Below are 24073 nucleotides of genomic sequence, written 5' to 3' on the forward strand. Positions count from 1 at the left end.
CATTGAATCATTAAGAAAATTAAGTATGTTACAGTGAATGATTCATCTCATCTTCAATGAGATCAGCCCTTGCTAAACTATCTACTTCTAGGTCTATGTTACCAAGAGGTAACGAAACAAATAAGTCTATCCCACTATCAGATGTGTTGCTATATTTCTCAGTAACTTCATCAATATCATCGACGCTTTTCTGGTGGTGAACCCACTTGGTCCTTTGGAGGAGAAGGTTCATCTTTTGGTGGTGGTAGCTGGTGCTTAAGTGGACTTTTCCTTGCTCTCTTGGTCTTTACTTCCTTCTTGGGAGACCTTGGCAAATTAAATTTTAGAGGAGAGTGAAAAGGCATGCCCTTCCTCTTTCCTTGGGGTTTCTTTGGTGGTAGAGGAGAGAGTCAAGATCATTTTGGTTGATGGCCTTCTCCAAAATCAAAGAGATGGCCTTCTCTCTGACCCATAAAAGCCATGACTCGAGGTACTCTTGCAATTGCCAAAACAAGAGGAAACGTACATGTGAGCAAAAGGCTAAGGCTTTATAAAAAGCCATATCAAAATTATAACTCATGTGAGAATGCTTACAATAAGTGTGGTCATTCTAAACTTGGACTCAATAAATCTCCAAGCATTTGACATCGCCCTCCATCCACAGGAATTTGGGTCTGCTTGCAAGGGAACTTCTTGGTTGACATACTTGAAACAATGGTTTTCATTTTGGAGTTGGAATTCAGAATATTCTATGTCCAAGAATGAAAAAATCAACTTAGCAGCCCTAAAAAAGAAAACAAGTGTCCTTTAGACTAAAACAAACCTAAAACGATTCAAATAAATGGTCCATTTAAACCAGGCTACTTACAATCTCGACTTCCATAAATACTTGGAATGGAGTTCATAAACATCACATATTCCTCCAGTAGGTTGAAGATTATGAGACTCCAGTGTTCACTTCAAAAGGCAACATGGATACAAGTAAGGAAACAAAAAGGACAAGGAAACAACACTGTGGAAGTAAGATAGATTCCCTACTTCTCAATATATGGATAAATGACAATGTTGCAATGCAACATTGTAAATCCCCTTAAGTTGTATTCTCCCCTGTTTGTTGAAGAGACACTGTGTAACAAGGGGATCAAGGATATATAGCTGCCTGAAAATATCCTTTAGGAGTTTGCTTACCAAACATCTGGATGGATTGATTCAATCAAACAAGCATAAGTAGAGATTCAAAGCATAAGTGGAAAAAAGGAACAAAAGACATGAAACAAAGCCAAACATGGTGAACACTTACTTCAAACCACAAAACAGGACAGTGTTAGATATTTGAAGCTTGAAATCTACAAGCATCTTTGTGTCATCTGGCAATATGTACAAGCAATTCTCAATCTCCCATGGAGCTGAAACATCTACAATTATTTTTCCAGTGACCTTCTGGAAGCTTTAGGATTTGGAGGCCTTCAAGATCTCTATTTGGTTAGGCAAAATTAAATCCTTTGTTTCCTTCTCCCTCTCCTCCTCTTGCTCTTTCATCTTCTTTTTCTCTTCTTGCAGTTCGGTGGTTTTCCTTGTGGAATACAAGTGTGTCATGTCCTCAATTACCACACTTGGCTTATACGCTTCATGCAAGACGCTTTTCTGAACGACGTAATAGAGTAAGTCAGGGGAGGTCCGAAAGCTGTATATGCTTCATGCGGGCCAAAAAAAGACCTAAATTTCAATTGACAAGGGAAAGGTTACAAAGAGGTTCAAAAAATTCAAAAATAGAGCAACTCTATGCCCAGAGAGTTTTTTGTGTCCAAAGCATCCCAAAGGAGATTGCTCATTGTTACTCAAGTCTATAGCTTTCATCTTTCTTCTGAACCTCCAAATTGACACTCAATCTAGTGAATCATAAACCCTTTATGGGAGTCAAGAAAGAAAAGAGAGTGTCAATCTAGATGTTGCTCTTTTCAAAGCAACCACAATTATCAATGAGCCCATTGAGGAACTCCCTATCATAGAGACCTCCCTTACTCTCCCCAACCTCCCCTACAATTATCTCAATGGCAAGGATTTCATACCTCTTTAGCACATCCAAGTATTTCATAATATAAGAGAGGATTACTGTTTGGCCATCCTTGCAGAAGCTTGTGAGGGTGGAAAGGATTTTAGTGACATAGACGCAGAACCCAAAAAAGAGTTTCTTGCTCTTGATTTACAAGCAACCAATGAGTGTTGAAGCCCTTCACTATACAAGATACAATGATTAACCAACAAATTGAAAATAACAAATTGCAAGAGACAAGAAACTATACACAAGACAAATTCATTGGGTACAATCTCCCCTTGTGCATTGCTGAGCTCCTTCCCAATGCATGTGTTTATAGATTTTTTATTAGCTTTGGTACTTAAAATATATTGAAGATATCTTTTGGGCTTTTTGCGTTTTATTGCTTTTTCTTGTCTTGCACAACTTGCTTTTTCTTAGATATATCTAAATATATTTTATTCTAATATTCTTACATAGAAAATAATATTTTAGCCCTTCCAGGATTTTTATAACAAGCATATTCCAAATAAATCTATTGCACATGTGTGCATGCAAAATCATTGCACTAGTGAGCACCCTTAAAAAATACTTCAAACGCTATGAAGCGCTTTAATCTTCCATGCATTAAAGCACGCTTCCTTAAAATATGTATTTTGCATCACTCCATTTAATAATCTACTTCATTACAGCATAAAATACATTAGTATCCTTCCATCTATCTACCAGGCATAATGCAACCAATGTCACATGGTGCACACACGTGTAACAAATCATGAATCGTGTGGCAAATAAACAAAATCCACGTGAATAAAGATCATCTTATTTTCATAGTGAATTTCAGCAATTTCCATAACATGAGGAATTTCTTGAGGCCCTTGGAGCTCTTGCTTTATGTATCAAGAGAGGTCAAAAGAAGAAGTCTTTCCTCAAAGATAAAGATTTTGAAGCTAGGTTGGTGGAACTTGGAATATAAAATTTTGAAAGGGTAATAATCTTTGACGTCAATGAAGCTAATAAAAGGGATGGATCCATTAATTTGGAGAAGGGAGTTGTGCTTTAAGATGATGTTTTACAAAGGTAAATCTCCATGCTTTGTCAAATGGTTTCATTAATACCTTGTGCCTATTGCATTCTCACATCTTCTATGTATTTTGTATTCTTGTAGCCTTTTATCTTATTTCCATGTCCTCTTTGTATACTTGCAGATTGAGATACTTGATGAAGATGAATTTTTGGGTGAAGTTAAAGTGTCAAGGGGAAAGGTTGTTAAAGGCTCAATTAGAAAGGAGGGCCATGCCCTTATTCACTATTTACCCAAGCTTGACAGTGATATATTTTATGCCTTGCATGCCCAATACTCTGAAGACCCTGAGTTGCCTCTTTTTGCAATAAAGGTTCTCTCAAGGTTCATGGGCTACTAGCCCTTCCAAATGAATGCAACGGGTGATTCCACAAAATTCATATTAAATTAAAGGGATGTTTACGAGATTAGATTGCACTCGTAAGGTTAGGACTGTGTTCCAATCTATTTTATTATTTTGTAGCTAAATACTGCTAGGTATTCACTTTTGTTAGAAAATAGATAATAGCTGAAGACTGCTAGGTATTCGCTTTTGTTAGAAAATAGAAAATAGCTAAAGACTACTAAGTATTCACTTTTGTTAGAAAATAAATAAACCCAAAAAAAGTGAATACCTAGCAATCTTCAGCTACAAAATAATAAAATAGGTTGGAACACTGTTCTAACCTTAATATAATTTGAGTGCACTCTATTTCGTAAACGTCCCATTAATTTAATATGAATTTTACGAAATCACCCACGTGCAAATTAAATTAAAATTATATCCGAAAAGGACAAGCGTCCCCATGAACTTCTCTAATAAGGAATCCACCTTGTATATGAGCCTCGACAAATAAATAGTTTTACGGAATCCACTGTAAAACCTCACGAAATCCACCGTGAAATATGCCTAGACCTCACACGCGCATGCACACACACACACACACACACCAGGAGATGTGACAATATACATTCTCCCAACTCGCATTATATATATACAGCTATAAAACTCTAGGAGCATCAGTCACAATAACAAAATATATATCTTGCTCTCCTTCAATGTGATTTATATATCACAATAACAAAAAATATATCCCCCCTTCCCCATATTACACACACACACACACACACACATATACATGTGTAAATTTATATATATGTGTATACATCTCTCTCTCTCTCTATATATATATATATATATATGTATGTATATATGTATGTATGTATGTATGTATGTGGGTGCATGCATTTTGATGTTAGGGTCCACCATTATGACCAAAACAGTGCCCCTTCCATCAAAATAGAGACTTTAGCATGAGAGTGGAAGGATGTATGTTTGTGTAGCACACAAACACCATCGTGCCATATGCACACATAGTTGATGGCATAAACAAAATTTGTGAGAAAGGATCCATACACAATGATCATGATCAAAGCCACATGTCCTTTTGAACCTTCATCTATTGTGGCATGCATTAGGGCCTCTTGCTTTTTTGCAAGCTTCAACATTGCCCTCAAAGGCAATAAGATAAGGGGTTGTAAAAGCTTTGTGTGCTTGATAGTTGAAGCCACTTTGTGCATCAATACAAAATGCAGGCCGGAACGTGGTTTCATGGCTTGAAAAAGAGAACAAAGTTACTTTTTGCTTCTCTATCTCCTTCTATTTCAACGCATGTAGCATCATAGGACCGTTTCTTGGTGTTTGAATCCACCATGAATATGCCTCCTAGCATCAGTAATGACAAATACACACACATAGCATATGATGAAAATCCTATTGAAAACTTCTTTGAGGCACACCATATCCCTTACTTGGATAGCCTCTATAGATTCCCCCTATTGTAACAAACTTTGTATGTCAAAGTCCATTTATGTCTAAGCTTGCCTAAGTGAATATTGTAAGCTTTTATTAATTTCTTGGCTCTAAAGAAGAAATGATTTATTGTTTTGGGTACACAATTTGATTATATTAGATACCAATGGGCTTCTCTTAGGGGATAACCAACACCTTTTCAATATACATGTGCTCAAACATGACTTATTATGGGTCACTACATTATGTTGCAGCCAAGACTTCAACATTTCCTTGACTTTGTGCTCCATTGCTTTAGAGTAGCTCTATGTTCATCCATACCAAATTGGACTTTGGGCCCTATACTTGGTCTTGCAGCCCACACAATAAGAATTAACCTAGGAAGTCTGTTCGAGTTTATTTAAGATTGAGACATGTGCTATGAGGATCTAGATGTATCTTTTGATATGGACAACACATAGTTAATAGATGAAACACTAGAGAAAGAAATGTACAATCCACGGAAGAAATGCATAATCCACGGAGCACTCTTATTATGGCACCCAAGTGTGATGGCAATGAGGATGATCACTTTCTTGAGAGCATTCTAACACCATATCTCTAATGCTTATACCACTTTCAAGGGTGTGCGATTGACTTTGTATGACATTTTCGATTGACTTACTAAACCCTTATTCTTTGTCCCTACATGAGTACAAATATTAATGAATGTTGTTGAGTCGACTTCAATCCCTTGAATGGTGTGTTGTGTGGCTCACCTTGAACTGGTGAGAACCATCTAATCAAATGTTAGTTTTGATGAGTATCATTGAGAACTGCTACACTGAGTCAACTACAAAGTTTTTAGAAAAACTATTGTGCTCACTTAACATTACAATCGTCACCCATGACATATGAAAATATGAATTATCTCTAGTGTTATTCGACAAGTCATGTCGTGAAGTACCAAATTGGTTGCACTAACGTAGTCTATTTCAAAATGAAGACTCAATAAAGAAAACACCACTTGACTGATCAAAACTTGCCACACCAAGAAAAAGTATAATGAAGGTGAACATAGGAAAATTTAGTTAGAGAGAGGAATATCTATTGGTTGACAAAATGTGTGATACAAATTTATTCAACAACTTCAAAGGCTAGAATCACTATTCTCAGATGTGAATACTGCCTCACAGGTCCTTGCACTTAAATTGCAACTCCCTCCCTTTCCTTATATGCTTTCCATTGTGTAGAAAGAACTATTGCTCGAGTAGAGCTCGTAATGATTCATCATGTATATCCTTCCAAAGTTGATTTAAACTGCTTTCCTCTCTTATATCATATCAATAGTTATAAGAGAGGATGCCTCATCTAGCACCTCAATATCTATAATGTTGTTGTCCTTCAAGCTAGCAACCTCCTGGTCCATCAACACAAAAACTCCATTGATGTAATTTGCCTGTCCATACCAAAACGACATAATGAATGTCAATGTGACCCAAGATTCTTTGGAGATGAGAACATCTGTCCATGTCTCCTCTTTATCAAGAGTAATGAGAACCAAGATAAAAAATACAAAAGTGCGAGGACATGGAGATATTTTACACTGCACAACATCGAGAAGTTACATGAATGTGTGAAGCCATTAGTAAGCTTTACAGAGGAGGAGAAGAAGAAGAAGGCAGCTTTATAGAGATGAGGAAGGCTTTAGAAAGCTGAAGAATAAGAAGAGAAAGGAAGCCTAAGAAAACTAAGACGCAAGAGCACCAAGAAAAATTCACTTTCCCTTTCAAATCTCTCCCTCCTAAATCCTCCAAAATCCTTCACATGTCCGTGAATAGTGAGAAAATGAGTTTTTCAAGTATTTTTCAAATAATTTGAAGAGTTTTTGGAAATCTTCCAACGCCCTCCTTTTGACCTCAAAATTTCTCTAATGCTTGCCAAAAATAGCCTCTCACACACATGACAAAGAAGAGTGGGTTCAATTAGGGTTTGCACAGGTTATTTTTAGCATATGCTCATTTTCAAGAGCTCCTCTCTGAGCTTTCTTCTCTTACTCTCTCTCTCTCCCACAAAGGTCTCCATATCTATCAACTATACTATGCTATCCTGTGTTACTCCAAAGACAATGAGTACTTATCCTTAGAGGCCTTTCACGCACACGCGAGTTAGTTTGCAAAATGCACCATTATTGAACTACAACCACACATTCACACCATGCAAAAGGAGCCAGTCAACTTGTGCCGCTTTATACTTTTTTGCAGGTAAGAGCGATGATTTCCATATGCAAATGAGGATCACAATTGAATGAAACTGCTTGTAACAAGTCAATCATGGTTTAGTTTTACAAACTTTGCCCAATTTGACGAAGTTCAAAACTATAGGCTCTATTTCAAAAGAGATGGAAACAATGTCGAAAGCCTTGGTGCAAATGTCTTAATTATGCTGTGATAGGGCTTCTTAGAAGCTTTTACTATCATTGACCTTAAGAGCTCATTCACAAGCATTGGCTTCTATCTCTTCAAGTTTAAAACAATTCCTTAGTTTCAGGTTCTAACATCATGAATTATCTCTACGGCTTTTCTACATACACTCACAGACATCACGTCTAAATCTTGGACACAGAAAATAACAGTTGCAAGTTTCTCGGTCACATCTTTTTCATACACACACGTTCACACATATAAGGATATCACGAAAAATATTCGGTTACAAAAAATTTAGGATAAAACATCATACACACATTGGAAAACACAATCACATAGACAAGAAATAAACACACACAAGCGCACAAAAATCAAGGGAGCCGAGAAACAGATAGGAGATTTCGTATGCGGACACTACGGGTCACAACAACACCAAGTTAATGTTAAATGAGACCCCGTGCGAAAGGTCGCTTATTCTTGTATGTACTTCTTGCTCTTAGTTTCTCTCTCTCCCCATAGGTCTCTGGACTCATTGTATGTTTATAACATCACAAACATAGCCAATTATATAGCCAATAAATGGATCATAAGACCTTTTCTATACCCAAAAGCATACTACGTTTGTCTTTTGCATCAACACCTACTCAAAGTCACATTTCAAGGTGATTTACAAAAATGGAACTTCCCTCTACTATTACTATACCTGGTGGTAAGAATCCTATTGTCCCCCATATCTTTGAATAGGTAAACAACATTTAGAGCGGCTAGAATCATAGTACAAGACACCTTCAACTTGATCCTCCAAGGAGAAAACTGTGGCACCTTATCAAATATGATTCGACTTGGATCTAAATCTTGCCTCTTCTTTGGAGATACAAGAAACGGACCTCAAAGCAACATTCAAGTTTACATAGAAACATGTATTAAGAAATGGAAACATGGCCATCAAATGATAAACTGGTCACTCAACTCAATTTGCGACCACATGAACTTGAATCGTTCAAATCAAGGGTGATCAATATTTTCCCAAAGAAGATATATGGAAGCTTGGGATCAAAGGAGACATTGATGTAACGATCTAATTCTATTTTCCTCCTTTCACGCGTGAATAGGACATAGGGATAATTTTTTAAAATATATAAAAGTAAATTTTTTTATTTCCCCTCTCCTCCAGCCGACAATCGGCTGGAGGAAGAGGGGATTAGTAAGTAGGAAAGCTCCTTGCTGGAGCTTGCCAAGGCATTGTGGCATGCCCGCTGACACGCAAGCGGGGGAGAATCTTATCCCCTCCCCTATATATTTGAGGGGATGCAAGCTGAAAGGGGGGCAAAGATCAGAAAAAAAAAGACACCGTGCACTGTCACATTGCAGAGAGGGAGAGAGAGTGAGTCTCTCTACTCAACTCGTAAGGAAGAGAGCTGCCAAGCTGCCTATCGTCGCCAATGCCGGAGAGGAGCCGCCTTGCATTTACCCTCGTCGCCATCGGACGACTGTATCCCCCCCCCACGTCTGATCTGAACCTCCCCACGTGGCCGTCGTGAGGCCTCTCAAAGCCTTGGAAGATTCCAAGGGTGGCCTTTTAAGCCCCCTTCCCGTGGGCTTTGAAAGTACCCCCCTAAAATTCCCCCCTAGACTTCACAAGGCCCCTTTTTCCCCCCAATAAAAGTTGACCTTGAAAGGTCTTATTATCCCCCGCCCCCCCCCCCCCGTATCTCAAATCCCCCCTAAGGGACCCCTTAGCCCTTTTCTTTCCCTATGCAAAATACCCCTTGCAGCTTTGTTTTTCCCCCACACGTAAAAGAAAAGAGAGTGTTGAGGGTCTTTTGACACCTCCCTTTTCCACTCAAAAGCTCTCGTAAGGGATTCCACACCTTTTTATTCCCCGTTTGTGCAAGTCTTTACAAGGCCATTAAGCCCCTCCCATAGCTTTAATGGGTCTTATCCGCAAAAGATTTTGAAACACCCCCTTTTTTGAAATCCCTACTTTAAGGAGGAGGCCTTCTAAAACTGCTTTCGATGGGCAGTGCAAGTTATTGCAAAAAGGGAGCCACGGTTGAATTTCAAAAAGGAAGTTGTAAAGATGCTTCCGCGACGAAAAGACTACAATTGTGATACCTCCTAAGAAAGTCCAAGGCACAGCCGCGGGAGGGTCATCTCCCAACATCCACGTGGATATCTCACCCCAAGCCCAGGTTTTCCTTCTTAATTTTTATTTGGTATTGTTGTAATTCAATCATGCAAGGTTAATTGTTGGAAATAGGATATATTTTTGTCCTAAATGCTCACAACGAAGGAACTTAGTCATTAATACTTTCAATAAAACAAGCAAAAATAAAGGAAGCATAAATGCATTTCTAGCAAATAGGTTTATGCATTGAAATGAATTAAAATTAGATTAATGCCTATTAAAATAGTATACCTCGTTTAAGCCTGAAAGTATAAACTGCATATCACACTATTGACCCATATCCTCTTCACAAGGAATCATCATAGAAAGTGCAAGGCATGAAATGATTCTTACAATGCATAACTCTAGGAAATTATCGTTTGTCAACTACATAAATTATCAAGAAAAATGTTGCTTGTTTAGCATGAATTTTGTTCGCAAGGTTATAGGAAGATTAGTTGGAATTAAGCTAACCTATGCCTAACCTTAATCGATAAGTTAAGGTTAAAAAATCAATTTACGCGTAGACGAGTCATGTGTTTATGAAATGTCAACATAACTATCTCCAAGAGATAAACAAATTGGCACAAATCTAAACACCTAAACCCCAGAGTACTCGTTTAGAATGAGTTAAATTCCAAGGAAATTCACTAAGAATTAATACGTAACCTAATCGTTACGTATTGCTAAAACTGAAACTCCTATACCCTAAATACTTGCCCACTTTTACCGAAATGTAGGGACAGTGAAATGTAATTGAAAAGTGAACTAGGGTTTGTCCCTAAGAATCTTACGAGATGGAACTTGGAACTCTAGGACTGACGACGTCAACCTAACGTAATCAGGAACAGACTGTTTCGTGACTCCGTTCAATGAGTAGAATAAGTCTCATAGTTCGATGCGACACGTACGCAGCAAGTGTGGAGTCATATGATCTTGTGATTGGATCACAAGGGAATGACCAAATTCTCGCAACGAGGTTGGCAAGTCCTTACACAAGTTATCTTACAAGAGGATGAATAATCATCCTAATTTAGTATCTTTCTTGAGTAAAGAAGATTGCTTGGAAGCAATAGACCAGCCAATAAACTGAAATAACCGATGAACTTAAGACCAAGTCGGATTAATAGGGTACGCCCTAACCCAGGAAATAGGGGAACTTGCCAAGTTGCAAGTCATCCTAGATCGAGTGCTGGACGCATTCGAAAGGAAAGATTCATTCCTTAGCAGTTTTCCAACAAAAACAATCAATGGAAATGTTTGTGCTTGCTACAAATTTTAGAGCACTGTTTGGCTTTGTTTGATCAATGAATTAAAAGATAAATTGATATCTATACTTAAGATTAATGGCCTGAAGGGAGAGGCAGTATTATTTGAGCATGAAGATGAAATATGCATGGGGAGAGATTGTACCCAATTGGTCTCTTGCTCTTGTCGTTCATGCTTTTTACCTTGTAATTTGTGCAAACAATAGAGTTCATTATTCTTGGGGACCTTCTGGCATTCACTACGCGAGCATACAGCGTCCGATCTGCGCACCAGTGGTATCAGAGCGAAGCTGAGATCAAGAGCTTCCAATCGCTACCCATCTCGTGCGAAGGCGGAGCTCCTGGAACGATTGGGCTTTACGGTCAATCTCGTCGCGAACCGTCGATACAGGCAGACTTCTGGCGATTAAGAACCCCTGTTTCCATCATTGGATAGCGAAGGACCGGGCTACAGAGGCGGAGGACCACTCCCAACTCTCCCTCATCAAGTCGTTTTGTACAGAGAAAAGAGTAACTCTCATATCTCTCACTAAGCTTAAGTTTATAAGTTAATAAGCTTAATTAGAAGCTTAAAGAAGCTTCAATCAACAATTCGTCAATCGGCAGTAAGAGGATGTGTCTGGCAGCGCCAAACTCGGCATCAACATATCAGCGTCCTAAATCCAAAAAAATCATAAACTTTAGTCATTAAAGCTACTAAGCCAACTAATTTCCTAAATCTTCCAAGTACAGCAAGTCTGCAAAGTGCAAGTTCAGCAAGTCCATTAAGTTGAAGTTCTGCAAGTCCGATAAAGCAGGTCAAGTACTGCAAGTTCCATAAATCGACTAAGTTCTGCAAGTCTGCAACTCTGCAAGTCACATTAATCTGCTACTCTGCAAGTCAGACAAGTCAACTGGAGTCAGAACTGACTTGTGCTCAAAACTCCTAAAAAGGCTGTTCCTGTGCAGAAACTCCGAACTGCAAAGTTGTTCATTGAAAGGTACTCTACCCATACGCAAGTTTGCTGAAGGTTGAACCATCATTTGAGGCATTGTTGTTTGCGGCCATTGTGGATTAGGTGCATTGTACTTCGGCACTGTTTGCATCTAGGGATAGGGGTAGGGAACCGTCCCTGGGACTACGTTCGGGGGGTATACCATTCTTGGCATGGGAGGAGGTAAGACTCCTCTTCCTGGAGTCATTGACAACCTTGCTTCAACTTTGTCATACAATCTTGCACCTTCCACTGCATCTTGCAGATTGACTAGTCTTCTTAATTCCATGAACTTGTGAACTTTTGGTTGTAGGTCTCTGAGAGGAACACTCCTTTCTGGATGCCTTCATCCAAATGATGATTGGTCCATCTCTTTAGGATGGATTCCATTTGCAAGACAATAAGATCATCCATATGTGGTTCCGTCATCCTGCAAAACTCAAAAGACCTTTCTCACTCAAAATCAAGTTAGCGGGATAAGCGTAGCTCAAGTTCGGGAATACAAAGCTTATGTGTTTTTGGGTATAACTTTCACAATCTTTGAAAAATCTGTGTTTTATCCTTCTTTGTATGCTGAAAATGCGACCTACCTGAGCCTACGATGGAGCAAAAGTTGGACTTAATCATGATGCAATTGGAATAAGAACGAAGGGTTAGGCAAGCATTGCAAGTTCAACTTGCAAATTTACAAAGAGCGTCTACCGACAAAGAAGAACCTCAAGCTAAAGATCTTATTCGACGTACCATTGACGCAACTCTTGAAGCTCAAACCATCCGCAAGGAATTAAATATAAGTAAAAGAAGTTTCAAATTCCGTACTTTCAATGGCATACGAGAAGGAAAAATTGTTCTAGCATTCATTAGTCAGTTTGATGACTATTTCCATAAGGAAACCTATGCAGAAAAAGATAAAATCAAGTGTGTCACTAATCATTTAGTGGACAGAGCATCTCTTTAGTGGACTGTAGTACGCAAGAGTATAGATTGTCCCACTACTTGGGAGAATTTCAAGAAAAAGTTAATGCAGAATTTTCTTCCTCCACAATTTCATGAGAAAGCCATGAAGCAATGGGATCTTCTTCAGCAACGGGATCGTGAGCCTATTCTTCAGTACACAGAGCGTTTTTTGAATGCACTACTCCAGTTACGCATGCTTGAAGACGTACCTGAAGCGACACACAAGCGCAAGTATATGTCTGGACTCCTTGGGCATTACTACGCTGAAGTTAACATGTTCAAGCCTGCTACTCTTGAAGACGCCATTTTACTAGCTCACGACACTGAAGATAAGCTACGAGGTAGAGACAGACGTCCACAGCAATTCCAAGCCAATGGTAATTATGGATCTAAGCAATTCAATTCCAACTTTAGAAGATTTAATCCAGGTCGTTTCTCTTCATCATCTTTCCGTAAAAATTGGGCAAAACCACCTGCATTACCATCCAATGTCAATCAAAACCCTAAGCCTATTCCACAGCCAAACCCTAATGTCCCTAGACTTTCCGCCATTGCAAACAATGTAACCAAAGCCAAGCCAATAGTATGCTATAAATGCCACCAGCCTTGACATTTAGCAGCAAATTGCCATTCAAAGAAGCCACCTGCCCATATCAACTACCTTGGAGCAATGAACGAAGACGAACATGAAGATATGCCTGATTTCACTGAAGATGAGGATGACAGTATTACACCTTCGGATACTTTACCAGGTATACCTACTCTGCATTCTTTATTGACTATGAAATGTTTGGTGCATAGAAAGGAAAATATTATTTTGCATGATGATGGTAGCACTCATGATTTTATTTCAGCAAAATTAGTAAAAGAATTGAAGTTACAGACTGTACCTACGCATTATCGTATCAAAGCTGCATTTTTAGGCACTATGTATAATGGTACACAGGAAGTGCATGACTTAGAGATTCAAATTGGTCAATACACAAAAAGAAGAAATTTCCTAGTTGTTCCATTACAGTCGAGTGATATTATTTTAGATATGCCTTGGCGTCATCAACATAATCCAAATATAGACTATTCCATACATTCAATGAATATTAACTTTCAAGGAAAATCTATTATATTATATAGTATGCATATATCTAATGTTTTTTCACTGCTTTCGCATACTCAAGCTAAATGTGCATTACGCAAGAGTAGTAAATCTTATCTCATTTGGGTAAATAAACTGCAAGTAAAAGAAAATCATATGCATCCTAAGTATAAAGAATTTATTGCACATTTTAAAGACTGTTTTGCCAAAGACCTACCACCTGGTTTACCTCCTTTACGTCCAGAAGACCATAAGATAGATTTGATTCCTGGCACACAACCACCTTGCAAAGCACCATATAGGCATAACCAGATAGAGCAAAAAGAAATTCAGAGTCAAGTTGAGGAATTACTAAATAGAGGATTGATTAGACCTAGTAGTTCTCCATTTGGTGCACATGTTCTGTTAGTCAAGAAAAAGAATAATACCTATCGTATGTGCATTGACTATATCGAGCTTTAAATAAGATCACTGTAAAGAATAGATATCCCATTTCTAGAGTTGATGACCTTATGGACAAACTACAAGGATCTACTATATTTAGTAAAATAGACCTCAAGTCTGATTATCATCAGGTGAGACTAGATATGTCAGACATATTCAAGACTGCATTTCGAACATAGTTTGATCATTACGAATTTTTAGTGATGCCATTTGGATTGACTAATGCACCTGCTACGTTTAGTAGAATAATGAACCATATATTTTTGAAATATCAGTATTGTGTAATTGTCTTCTTTGATGATATTTTGGTGTTTAGTCAAAATGAGAAAGAACATTGAGCATTTATCATTGGTTTTCCAGTTACTAAAAGATAATCAACTGTATGCAAATCTTGAAAAGAGTGAATTCTTTAAAACAGAAATTGAGTATTTAGGTCATATTGTATCATCTGATGGAATTAAAGTTGATCCTAAGAAACTAGATGCAATATTGAATTGACCTGTACCTAAAAACGTGCATGAGTTACGTTCATTCCTTGGTCTTGCTAGTTTCTATAAGAAGTTTGTACGTAATTTTTCCTTACTTGCTTTACCACTGACTAAACTTCTGAACAAAGGTATTGTCTATCATTGGTCTGAACATCAACAGAAATCCTTTGACTTACTGAAACATGCATTAACCCATGCCCCTGTTCTACAGTTGCCTGATTTTAATTGACCATTCTTTTTAGTAGTGACTGATGCTAGTGGATCAAGAATAGAAGCTGTACTTATGCAAGACAATCATCCTATAGCCTATTCTAGTTGTAAGCTGAAACCCTCTGAACTAAAATATTCCACATATGACAAAGAACTATTAGCAGTTGTACAAGCATTAAGACAGTGGAAACACTACTTAATAGGTTCAGAATTTATGATTAAGACTGATCAGCAAAGTATTAGATATTTACTTAGCCAATCCCAAATCTCTGACCGACATATCAAATGGACATCCTTTATTCAAAGTTTTCATCATATCATTCAATACCAACTCGAAAAAGAAAATGTAGTGGCTGATGCATTAAGTAAAAGATCTACCATTCATAATATTTATGTTATATCTTTTGATTCTTTGATTGCTATGAAAGATACTTATCATCAGAATATTACTTTTCATGTTGATTGGCATAAATTAGTTCAAAATAATTTGATTCATATTGATTCATTATCATATAATGATGGATTTATGTTTTATGAAAAGAGATTGTGTGTTACAATTCCATTCCGATCTTTTGTTTTGAATGAGATTCATTGTCCCCCATATCAAGGTCATAAAGGTATCATATCTACTTTACGTATATTAAGTGAAGATTTTTATTGGCCGCATATGGACATTGATGTATCTGACTTTGTTTCTGAATGTTTGATTTGTCAAAGAGTTAAGAGACATCATGGTAAATAGTATGGATTACTTATGCCTTTGTCTATTCCATCTAAACCTTGGGAACAAATTTCTATGGATTTCATTACTGGTTTACCTAATACTAAATCTAACCATGATATGATTTGGACAGTTGTAGATAGATTTAGTAAACAAGCATATTTCATTCCATGTTAAAAAACTTTAACAGCATCACAAGCAGTACAATTGTTTTTGAAAACTGTTTTTACTAACCATGGATTGCCAAAAGTTATTATTTCAGATCGTAATTCTAGATTTTGTAACAACTTTTGAATTACTCTATTTGCTAACCTAGACACCAAGATTGATTTCTCATCTGCATTTCATCCTAAAACTAATGGACAAACAGAAGCCACTAATAGCACTATTCTAGATCTCTTACGTGCAATTTCACGGTGGATTCCGTGAGGTTTTACGGTGAATTCCGTAAACTTTGATGACCGGGGCTCATACACAAAGTGGATTCTTTGTGCGAGAAGTTGATGGAGACGCTTGTCCTTTTTGGGCATTTCATTAATTTAGTGTATACATGGGTGATTCCATAGCGGATGATTTCACAAAATGCATATTAAATTAATAAACATTTATGAGTTGAAAGTGCGCACTCGTAATAAATTAAGGTTATGATTTATTTCTAACCAGTTGATTTATTTATGTAGTTGAAGACTGCTAAGTATTCACTATTGTCGATTTAATTGTATTATTTTACTAACGATTGTGAATGCTTCAATTGATGTGTAGAGATAACAGCAGTGGTGGAGGAAACCATTGGAGGATAACGAGTATTCGATTTATGGATTATATTTTGATGGGCGCATACCTTAGGCATGGCGCCTATATTTTGTCACGCATATTTATTGAGGCGTCGGATATTTATTATTATTTTGTATACATATGGACGCACGATTATGTTATTTCTATTTGGACATTGTATTGGGCGTGCCAGACTCTGGGCATCGTCCATTAGCTTTATTCCTATTTTTGTGTAAAAGCAAACTCAAAAGCTAAAAGTTTGCTATTTTGTAATTTTGGCTATTATTTGAGCATGAAGATGAAATATACATAAAATACATGCTTTGTGGAGCGCTCACACAATGCATGGGGAGAGATTGCACCCAATTGGTCTTTTGCTCTTGTCGTTCATGCTTTTTACCTTATAATTTGTGCAAAAAGTAGAGTTCATTATTCTTGGGGACCTTTCGGCATTCACTACGCGAGCATACAGCGTCCGATCTGCGCACCAGGCAGCTTCAGTTACCCCCGACTGCCTGCCTGATCCTAATCAAGGGGTTTGTTAACCGCACCGAAAAAGTGGACCGAACCCGCCGCGAGAGGTCTCTCCGTTGAGTGCTACTTGGAGCAGGAAAACGCTTGGATGCTAGAGGAGGCTTTGGCCGTAAATCCCTCACCTTCCGAGCCCTGCACAAGAGGCTAACGTGACTCGGGATTGGATCTCGAGACCCGCATACTAGTCTGAGGGTGGAAACTTGAATTAGTGATCCCTGTGGATTGCTGGATAGCCTTCAGGCGGATTATGGATAAGCCTATAGGCTTGACTCTTTGTATCTCAAAGATAAATAAGATAACATATTAATAAGGAACTTGTCTGATATTTTTTTTCTATGCCAAGCGATAAGATTACGTAAAAGAACCAGTATCTAATGGATTAATTAAAAAAGCTGATTATTACATGTCCAACTAATGTGTTAGGTAATTAAAGAAAAATGCGGAGAATGGGCCATAGGTCCGTCCTACGGATGGGTGGTCTCGGTTGGCCGAGAACTTTTCTCAAATCACGATGGACAATAAGAAGATCATCAAAGAACACGAACAACAAAAGCGTTGACCTAGAGTTATGATTGACCCCGATTTACGCTGTTTTAGGGGAACGAAATGGGACTATGCCTTATGGTAGAGAGATTGAGCTTTGCATTCCTCTCGTTTCCCATTCTCCTTGAACCAAGTGCAACGTCAATCCGCTTCGGACCTGGTGTTTCTGCGTAAAGTAGTTCGCTTGGGTCCGATACTAGTTGCCGTTAGAAAATGACCAATAAGGAAAACCCTAAATCAGGTCGATCCTAAGTGGGAACGATCGGAATACTTCCGCTACGTGGTAGACGCGGAAAGCCCTAGACCGCAAACTCCGTAACATTCCATGGGAGTGCCGGACGGAGCTTTCTAGACATCCTTTCCGATGGACTGCTATGACGTATCCTGAAGATACAAGTGGACACGTTACAATTCAACTGCATAACCTTCATGGGAAAGGTAAACTCTCACTGGAATATTGTGATTACCCTCTAATGAAATGGAGAAATGAAATTCTCACAAAGAGCATTACAATAAAATGAGATTATGAGAAGATCTCTAGTCAAATTGAAGAGGTTTATTAGAGCCACAAGATATTGGTTGAAAACAAGCCTAGACCTGCTCCAGGCAAAGGTTCATTGTGTTGATTGATGGTACTTTTTATGAAAGAATAAAGAGCACATTCTCACTTGTGCATTTCAAAACACATTGAAGGTTATGATTACATTATAGTGCGTTTTATAAAATAACAAAAGTTACAAAACTACTCTTAATTGTTTGGGCGATTTGACGTTTGACGATGTGAAAATGAGAGTTGTGGATGCGTTCAATCATGCTTTTTGTTGGTGGTGTTGCGCTTGCCTATGAACGAGCTATTAAAAGTACAAGTAGGTTATGGAATGATGGTCCCTCTAGTCATTATGTGCTTATTCTTACAAGTTATGATTCTTATCTTTTGATCTAATCCTCTTAATTCCTTGCTTTTTGAAAACTATGTATGAGAGGCTCACAAGGCCTCAACACTATCTCCCACGGGCGTTTAAGAGGAGGGAAAGTTGGGATGAATGGCTGAAAAAGAGAATCACTTAGTAGGTAATGGAATGATGGTCCCTTTAGTCATTATGTGCTTATTCTTACAAGTTATGATTCTTATCTTTTGATCTAATCCTCTTAATTCCTTGCTTTTTGAAAACTATGTATGAGAGGCTCACAAGGCCTCAACACTATCTCCCACGGGCGTTTAAGAGGAGGGAAAGTTCGGATGAATGGCTGAAAAGAGAATCACTTTCTGGATTCAATCTCGGTTGTTCGTCAAAACGTCACATCACGAAAGTAAACTAGGATGCGAAAGTAAACCAAGACACGTATGCAAACTAAGACGCCCGAAATTTTAGCTCGACTGCCAAAAAAGTGGAATCATAAGAATAAATTAATTAAAAGTACCCCTTTTAACATGTGTCTAGTATGTGATGTATTAGTTTGAAATTTAGAGAAACCTCCTCAAGGTCATAGGTTCAAATCCCCTGAAGATGTCTCTTTTTATTATCTCCTAAACATTTGTCTCCTTAAATTTTTTGAAAGGCTTCTAGAACAAATTATTGTAATAAGAAATTTTAATTTTTTGGAAGGGATTACAAATAAACTATCTATTAGAAAAATTTAAGATTTCATCACAAGAAATACAAAAAATCCAAGCTTCTAAAGGAATTTTGAAAAAATCTAAGGAGATATAAAAAGGCTTAAGTAATACAAAGAGACAACTTCAACAGGTTTGAACCTACGACCTTGTGGATAAAGTTAAAATTTTTCAACCATTAGACTATACACTAGACGCACGTTGAAGGGGTACTTTTAATTTATTTAATCATATGATTTTATTTTTCCGGCAATCGAGCCAAAATTCCAACTGTCCTAGTTTGCCTGCGTGTCCTAGTTTACTTTCGCGATGTGACATTTCAACGAACGACCCAGATTGAATCCAAAAAGTGACCCTCTTTTATAACCATTGAACCCAACTCTCCCCGCTCTTAAATACCCGTGGGAGAAAGTGTTGAGACTCGCCAGGGCCTACCAAAGCGGTGACATGTGTGTGTGTGTGTGTGTGTGTGTGTGAGAGAGGACTTGCACTTCTAGGGAAAGAAGTTAGAACGCTCGACTCCCTAGAGAGAGAGAGAAGTGACGTGCCTTTCACGAAAGATCACCTAGGCTTGGAAGTTGGCAGGCCAAACAGGATCTAAAACTGGAAGGGATTGCGTGTCCTCGGTCGAAGGGGCGTGCCATCGTGAAGGTGGTCATCACACACCCAAAAAGGACGGCCATTGCAGTGGGCTTCGTTGACAACGCGATGAAGCCCAAAATCAGAGGCCATATCCATGTCCACGTTCTGGAGGATGCCTTGCATGACTTCTTTGAGGTCATCCTGGGTGGGCCAGTGGTCGCTGTTATTACTGTTTATAGAGGGCTTGAGGAAGGTTGTGTAATCAACATCATGGGGCAAACCGTCCACAAAGGCTTTTATAGCATCGGGCAAGATTTTGTTCTGCAGTTGATCGGGATTGATGCCCAGCCCGGTGAGTAAAGAGTCAGGAACGGGCACGAGGATGTGGGCGCCGGGCAAGTAAACAGAAGCGGCCACTCTGGCTAAGCAGCAAAGCACGCGGACGGTGGGCACCAGAACTCGTGCTGCCTTTGCCACCCACGGCTTCACTTCCAGCCTCACTTCCTTGCCCCTCTGCCCTTCCACTGGATGCGGCCCCCCCATGGGAGACTCACACAAGAAATGCACTTGCGCGCTCTTCCCCAGCACAGCCTTGAGCGGTGCAAGCCCTCCTCTCACATCCGCCACATATGGATACAGTGGATACGCCCCGTCTTTCCTCAGCTCATTTCGCAGCAGACGCGTGGAGCAATCGGCGATGATGTCCCGCTGTACCTCCTGCAGCCTCTCGCCCAAATTCTGTATGTCTGCCCTGATATCTCCCAGGGTTTGGTTCACCTTTGCAAACTGCGTATCCAGCCGCTTCCGCAGACTGGCTTCCACAGCCCTGATGTTGCTTAATATGCTGTCATGTAGCTCTTTCTCCTCTCCCTTAAGCCCCTTGCCTGTCGAGTACTGCACACCGCTTATTTCACCAACATTATCATCTGGTTTTGGCTCCTCTCCAGCGCCCACATGATTTCGGCCTCCATTACCATCTAATGTAAACTCCTCCTTGATACTTGCCAGAGCCTTCAAACACGCCCCCATACACTCTTCTATCTCTGTTGGCAGTAACAAATCTAGGAGCGGTGTGGAGGCCACGTTTATTGCCCATTCTTGATAGCTGTCTTGTAGCCCCTCCTTTTTCACCTTTTCCAGTATCACAGACAGAGGAACAGCATAGGATTCTGGCTTGCGGCTGTGTAAGACACACTCCTCCAAAGTCACTGTTGGGATTCCGCCATAGTCTCCTCCTTGACAGGCAGCACGAATGAGATTCCGGAATTCGTTCATGAGGTTATTAGCTGCACGCAAGCTCGCATTGCCTTCTGGTTTGCCATGGAACTGGCCAACATGATCAACAGCGCCGGCGCCGGCACCGGCACCCTTTTTCTTGTGGGGACAATAAATAAGAATGTCAATCCACTGTTTACTCTCCGACGCTTCACTTCCATGCTCATCATCCCCTCCAAACCTCACCACCACCCCTAGGTTTCCTTCCTTGAAAGACGCCCATCCATAGCCAGAAGTGAAGCTCTTGTTGCCGGCCGGTAACCGACTCTGCAATTTGACTTGCACCCTTGTGAACACTCCAAAAGGAACAAGGTGTATTGAAGAGTTCTTGCATCTTAACCTCCTTCCATAGAAATGATCAGACCCTTCATCAAACTCAGGGTAGCTTACCCTCGTAACATTCAGAAGTGCAGGGAATTCCAAGTACTTGCCCTGTGCTTCACAGCCACTTTCTGTCCCATGTTCCTGCAAGGAAATGCATAGCTCAAGCTGTTGCAAATATCTCAGGATTTCCTCCACGTGTTTCTGCATCCCCGAACTCCCTAAATGCTTCAAGAGCATCTGCTTGACGTCCTCTTCCGGCCATTTCCACGGGCTCCCGGACTCCGGCTTTGGCCCACCTTCCAAATTTGTACCCAAAAGAGAGCCAATAAGGTCAGTGCAAAACCAACTTATGTTGATAATCACCAATGTGCGCATAAGTTCCTGCTCCCCAGCAACTTGATGATCTACTGCATTGCCCTGCCACTTACCAGCTGCAATGTTGTGCATTTCCTTCGGTGGAAAGAATATGATTGAGCCTTGGCTATGTAGCTCCTTTAGAGCTGCAAGAAGCTTTTTGTGTTCTATAGCTATAGAAACCTCATCCTTCACCATGTCGCAAACTTCTGAGTAAGATGTCAACGATCTTGCCTCACTTTTTGGCCTTGTTAGACCACCAAAGAGACGAGTAAAGCACGAGTTCGTGCGAGGTATATCAGACTTCAGCTTCTCAGAGATTTTGTAGCAAAGCTGGGGGATGGGCCTGGCAGTAGTATTCAAGGTCATAAGCAAAGACTCTAATCTCTCCCCGAGGGCAGGCACCCCTAAGGTACTCCATGCATTTATGCCAAATAGATTCTGGTATTTATCTCCAGACCTAGCACCAACTCCAAAATCCAACACCTTGGAGAACTTGTCCATTAGAGTAGATGTCCATCTCTTTGTCTGGTCCTCCATTGTATCAAGAGGCTTGTTCTCTTGAAAAAAATTGACGACCACAATCACCTTTGGCGCTTGATTCATATCGATAGTGGTCAGGCTTCTTGTGCGCGAGCTTCTATGCGAAGCTATGAACCTCAACCAGTAGTCAAGCTTCTTTTGGAAAGCTTCATGCTGAGGAACATCATCAAGCTTGCAAACAACAATGAAGAGATCATTGCTGCTTGCATTCATAAAGTAATGATGGAAGACATGGTATTCCTGCTGCCCTGCCAGATCACAGACCAACAGCTTCATTTCACTGCCCGGAAAACTAAGAGAATGAAACTCCATTCCTCGCGTGCGGTCTGGTCTGGACATGAGACCACAGACCGTCCAAGAAGGCACACCACATTTCACTGAACGCTGCTCAAGGGAGCGCAACGCCCGGCCGAGAGTTGTTTTGCCGGCTTCAGGATGCCCACATAGAAAAAGCTTGGCCACTCTCGGCTTCACCTCCGGTTCTTTGAAGAGCTGGGCTTCTCTGTACATTTGATTTCTTTTGATGAATGAAGCGGCATGGACCTCGGCCCCTTTATTGTTCCAGGGGAAGCCGAATGCACAAATGGAGAAATTGTTAGCCAAAGCATTTGCACATTCCCACTCATCAGAGTCTTGGTGAACACCCTCTTGTCCGAGAATGGTGACATGCAAGTATACCAGTTGAGAGGCTGCGGGAGATCGCAAGAAGTCGGCGAGATCTGCAGCGAAGCGAGGATGTGCGAGGGAAAGAGTCTTGAGAGCTCTGAGGGATGTGTTGCTTTTAGTGAGTGGGCGCCAAACGATGTCACCGTCTTGGAAAGGAAAATAGCAGTCCAGGAACTGGACAGAGCATGAGGAACGGGCCAAGCCTTCGTGTAGTAGCATATTCCACGAGCTTTCCAACCCTTCTAATTTGAGGCGGAGGGTCACAATTCTTGAGAGAAGAGGAGAGTCCACAAGTGTGCGCATTTCCGCATCATTATCTACCTCTAGTCCGAAGTCTGTGATCCGTGAAGCGTTGGGTGCTGTGACGGCATCCAGCAGAGGCTTTATGTTAACTTTTGGGGCAGAAGTCAATCTTCCATAGCCACCGCGGAAGTCGAGACGAGCAAGCGTGCAGTTGGGGTTTTTCAAGGCCGGCTCAATAAGGCAGCTCACGATCTCGTCGCACCAGAAACTGAGCCGAAGGTGCTTGAGCCTACACTGTTCACGCTGCAACTCTTCTGCCAAAGACTTCATCACGGAATCCGCATCTACAACAAGAGGCCCCTCAATAGACCTGCAACAAAGTAGTAGGCAAAAATTAAACGAATATCCCACCCTTTTCTAAGTAGTACAGGGAAAATTTCGTAAAACCTTTGGCTTATATTACAACTGCTTGTTCATCTGCCATATAACAATACTTTAATTCACAATGCCATTCAACTTTGAAAAAAGAGAATACGCCATTCAATGACAAAAAAAAACCCGCCTTCGGGCGCGCTTCTTAAATACATAACGAGATTTAGAGGGGCATCTATATCTATACTCTATATCTATACTCTAATTTGAGCTAATGGTTCGGTGAGCTCCCAAACCTCCAAAAACATCCCCTACCCTCCCAAACCTCCACAAGCTATCAAAATTCAAATCCGCCCCAACAAAACGTTCTCTGTCCTTTATTTTATTAAATGAAGGCTATCCTCCCCCCTTCTCTCTCTATATATATTCAAATTTTCCCCTCTCTTTTGCCCATTTTGCCTACAAGGGAGTAGGCGATTGCAAGAATCAGGTGTTAAACCTGCAGAGGCACACTCAGAAAGGAGCATAAGAAAGATGAGGAGGTGAGTAGATAGTAGGGCATGACCAAAGAAGGGCTGCGCTTGATGAACAGGGTGTAAAAGAACTGGTTGTAAGGGTCAGATGCTAGCGC

At 40.0% G+C, this 24073-nt stretch overlaps 1 protein-coding gene and 1 pseudogene across 1 annotated transcript in view; one reads left to right on the forward strand and one right to left on the reverse strand.

The window, feature by feature from the left end:
* Positions 1–1608: 1608 nt before the first annotated feature.
* Positions 1609–3489, forward strand: LOC148019461 (uncharacterized; annotated as a pseudogene).
* Positions 3490–18486: 14997 nt separating this feature from the next.
* Positions 18487–24073, reverse strand: part of LOC148019462 (uncharacterized) — a 31600-nt gene continuing 26013 nt past the window's right edge. The window contains exon 2 of the mRNA XM_087661101.1: positions 18487–23440. Within this exon, the coding sequence (XP_087517227.1) occupies positions 19681–23440 (3760 nt within the window). The 3' untranslated portion in view covers positions 18487–19680. The remainder of the gene's footprint in view (positions 23441–24073) is intronic.

The sequence above is a fragment of the Lygodium microphyllum genome, chromosome 20, assembly GCF_053477565.2.
Source record: "Lygodium microphyllum isolate KBCC chromosome 20, Lygodium_microphyllum_v1.1.10, whole genome shotgun sequence".
In the NCBI taxonomy this organism is placed as follows: domain Eukaryota; kingdom Viridiplantae; phylum Streptophyta; class Polypodiopsida; order Schizaeales; family Lygodiaceae; genus Lygodium; species Lygodium microphyllum.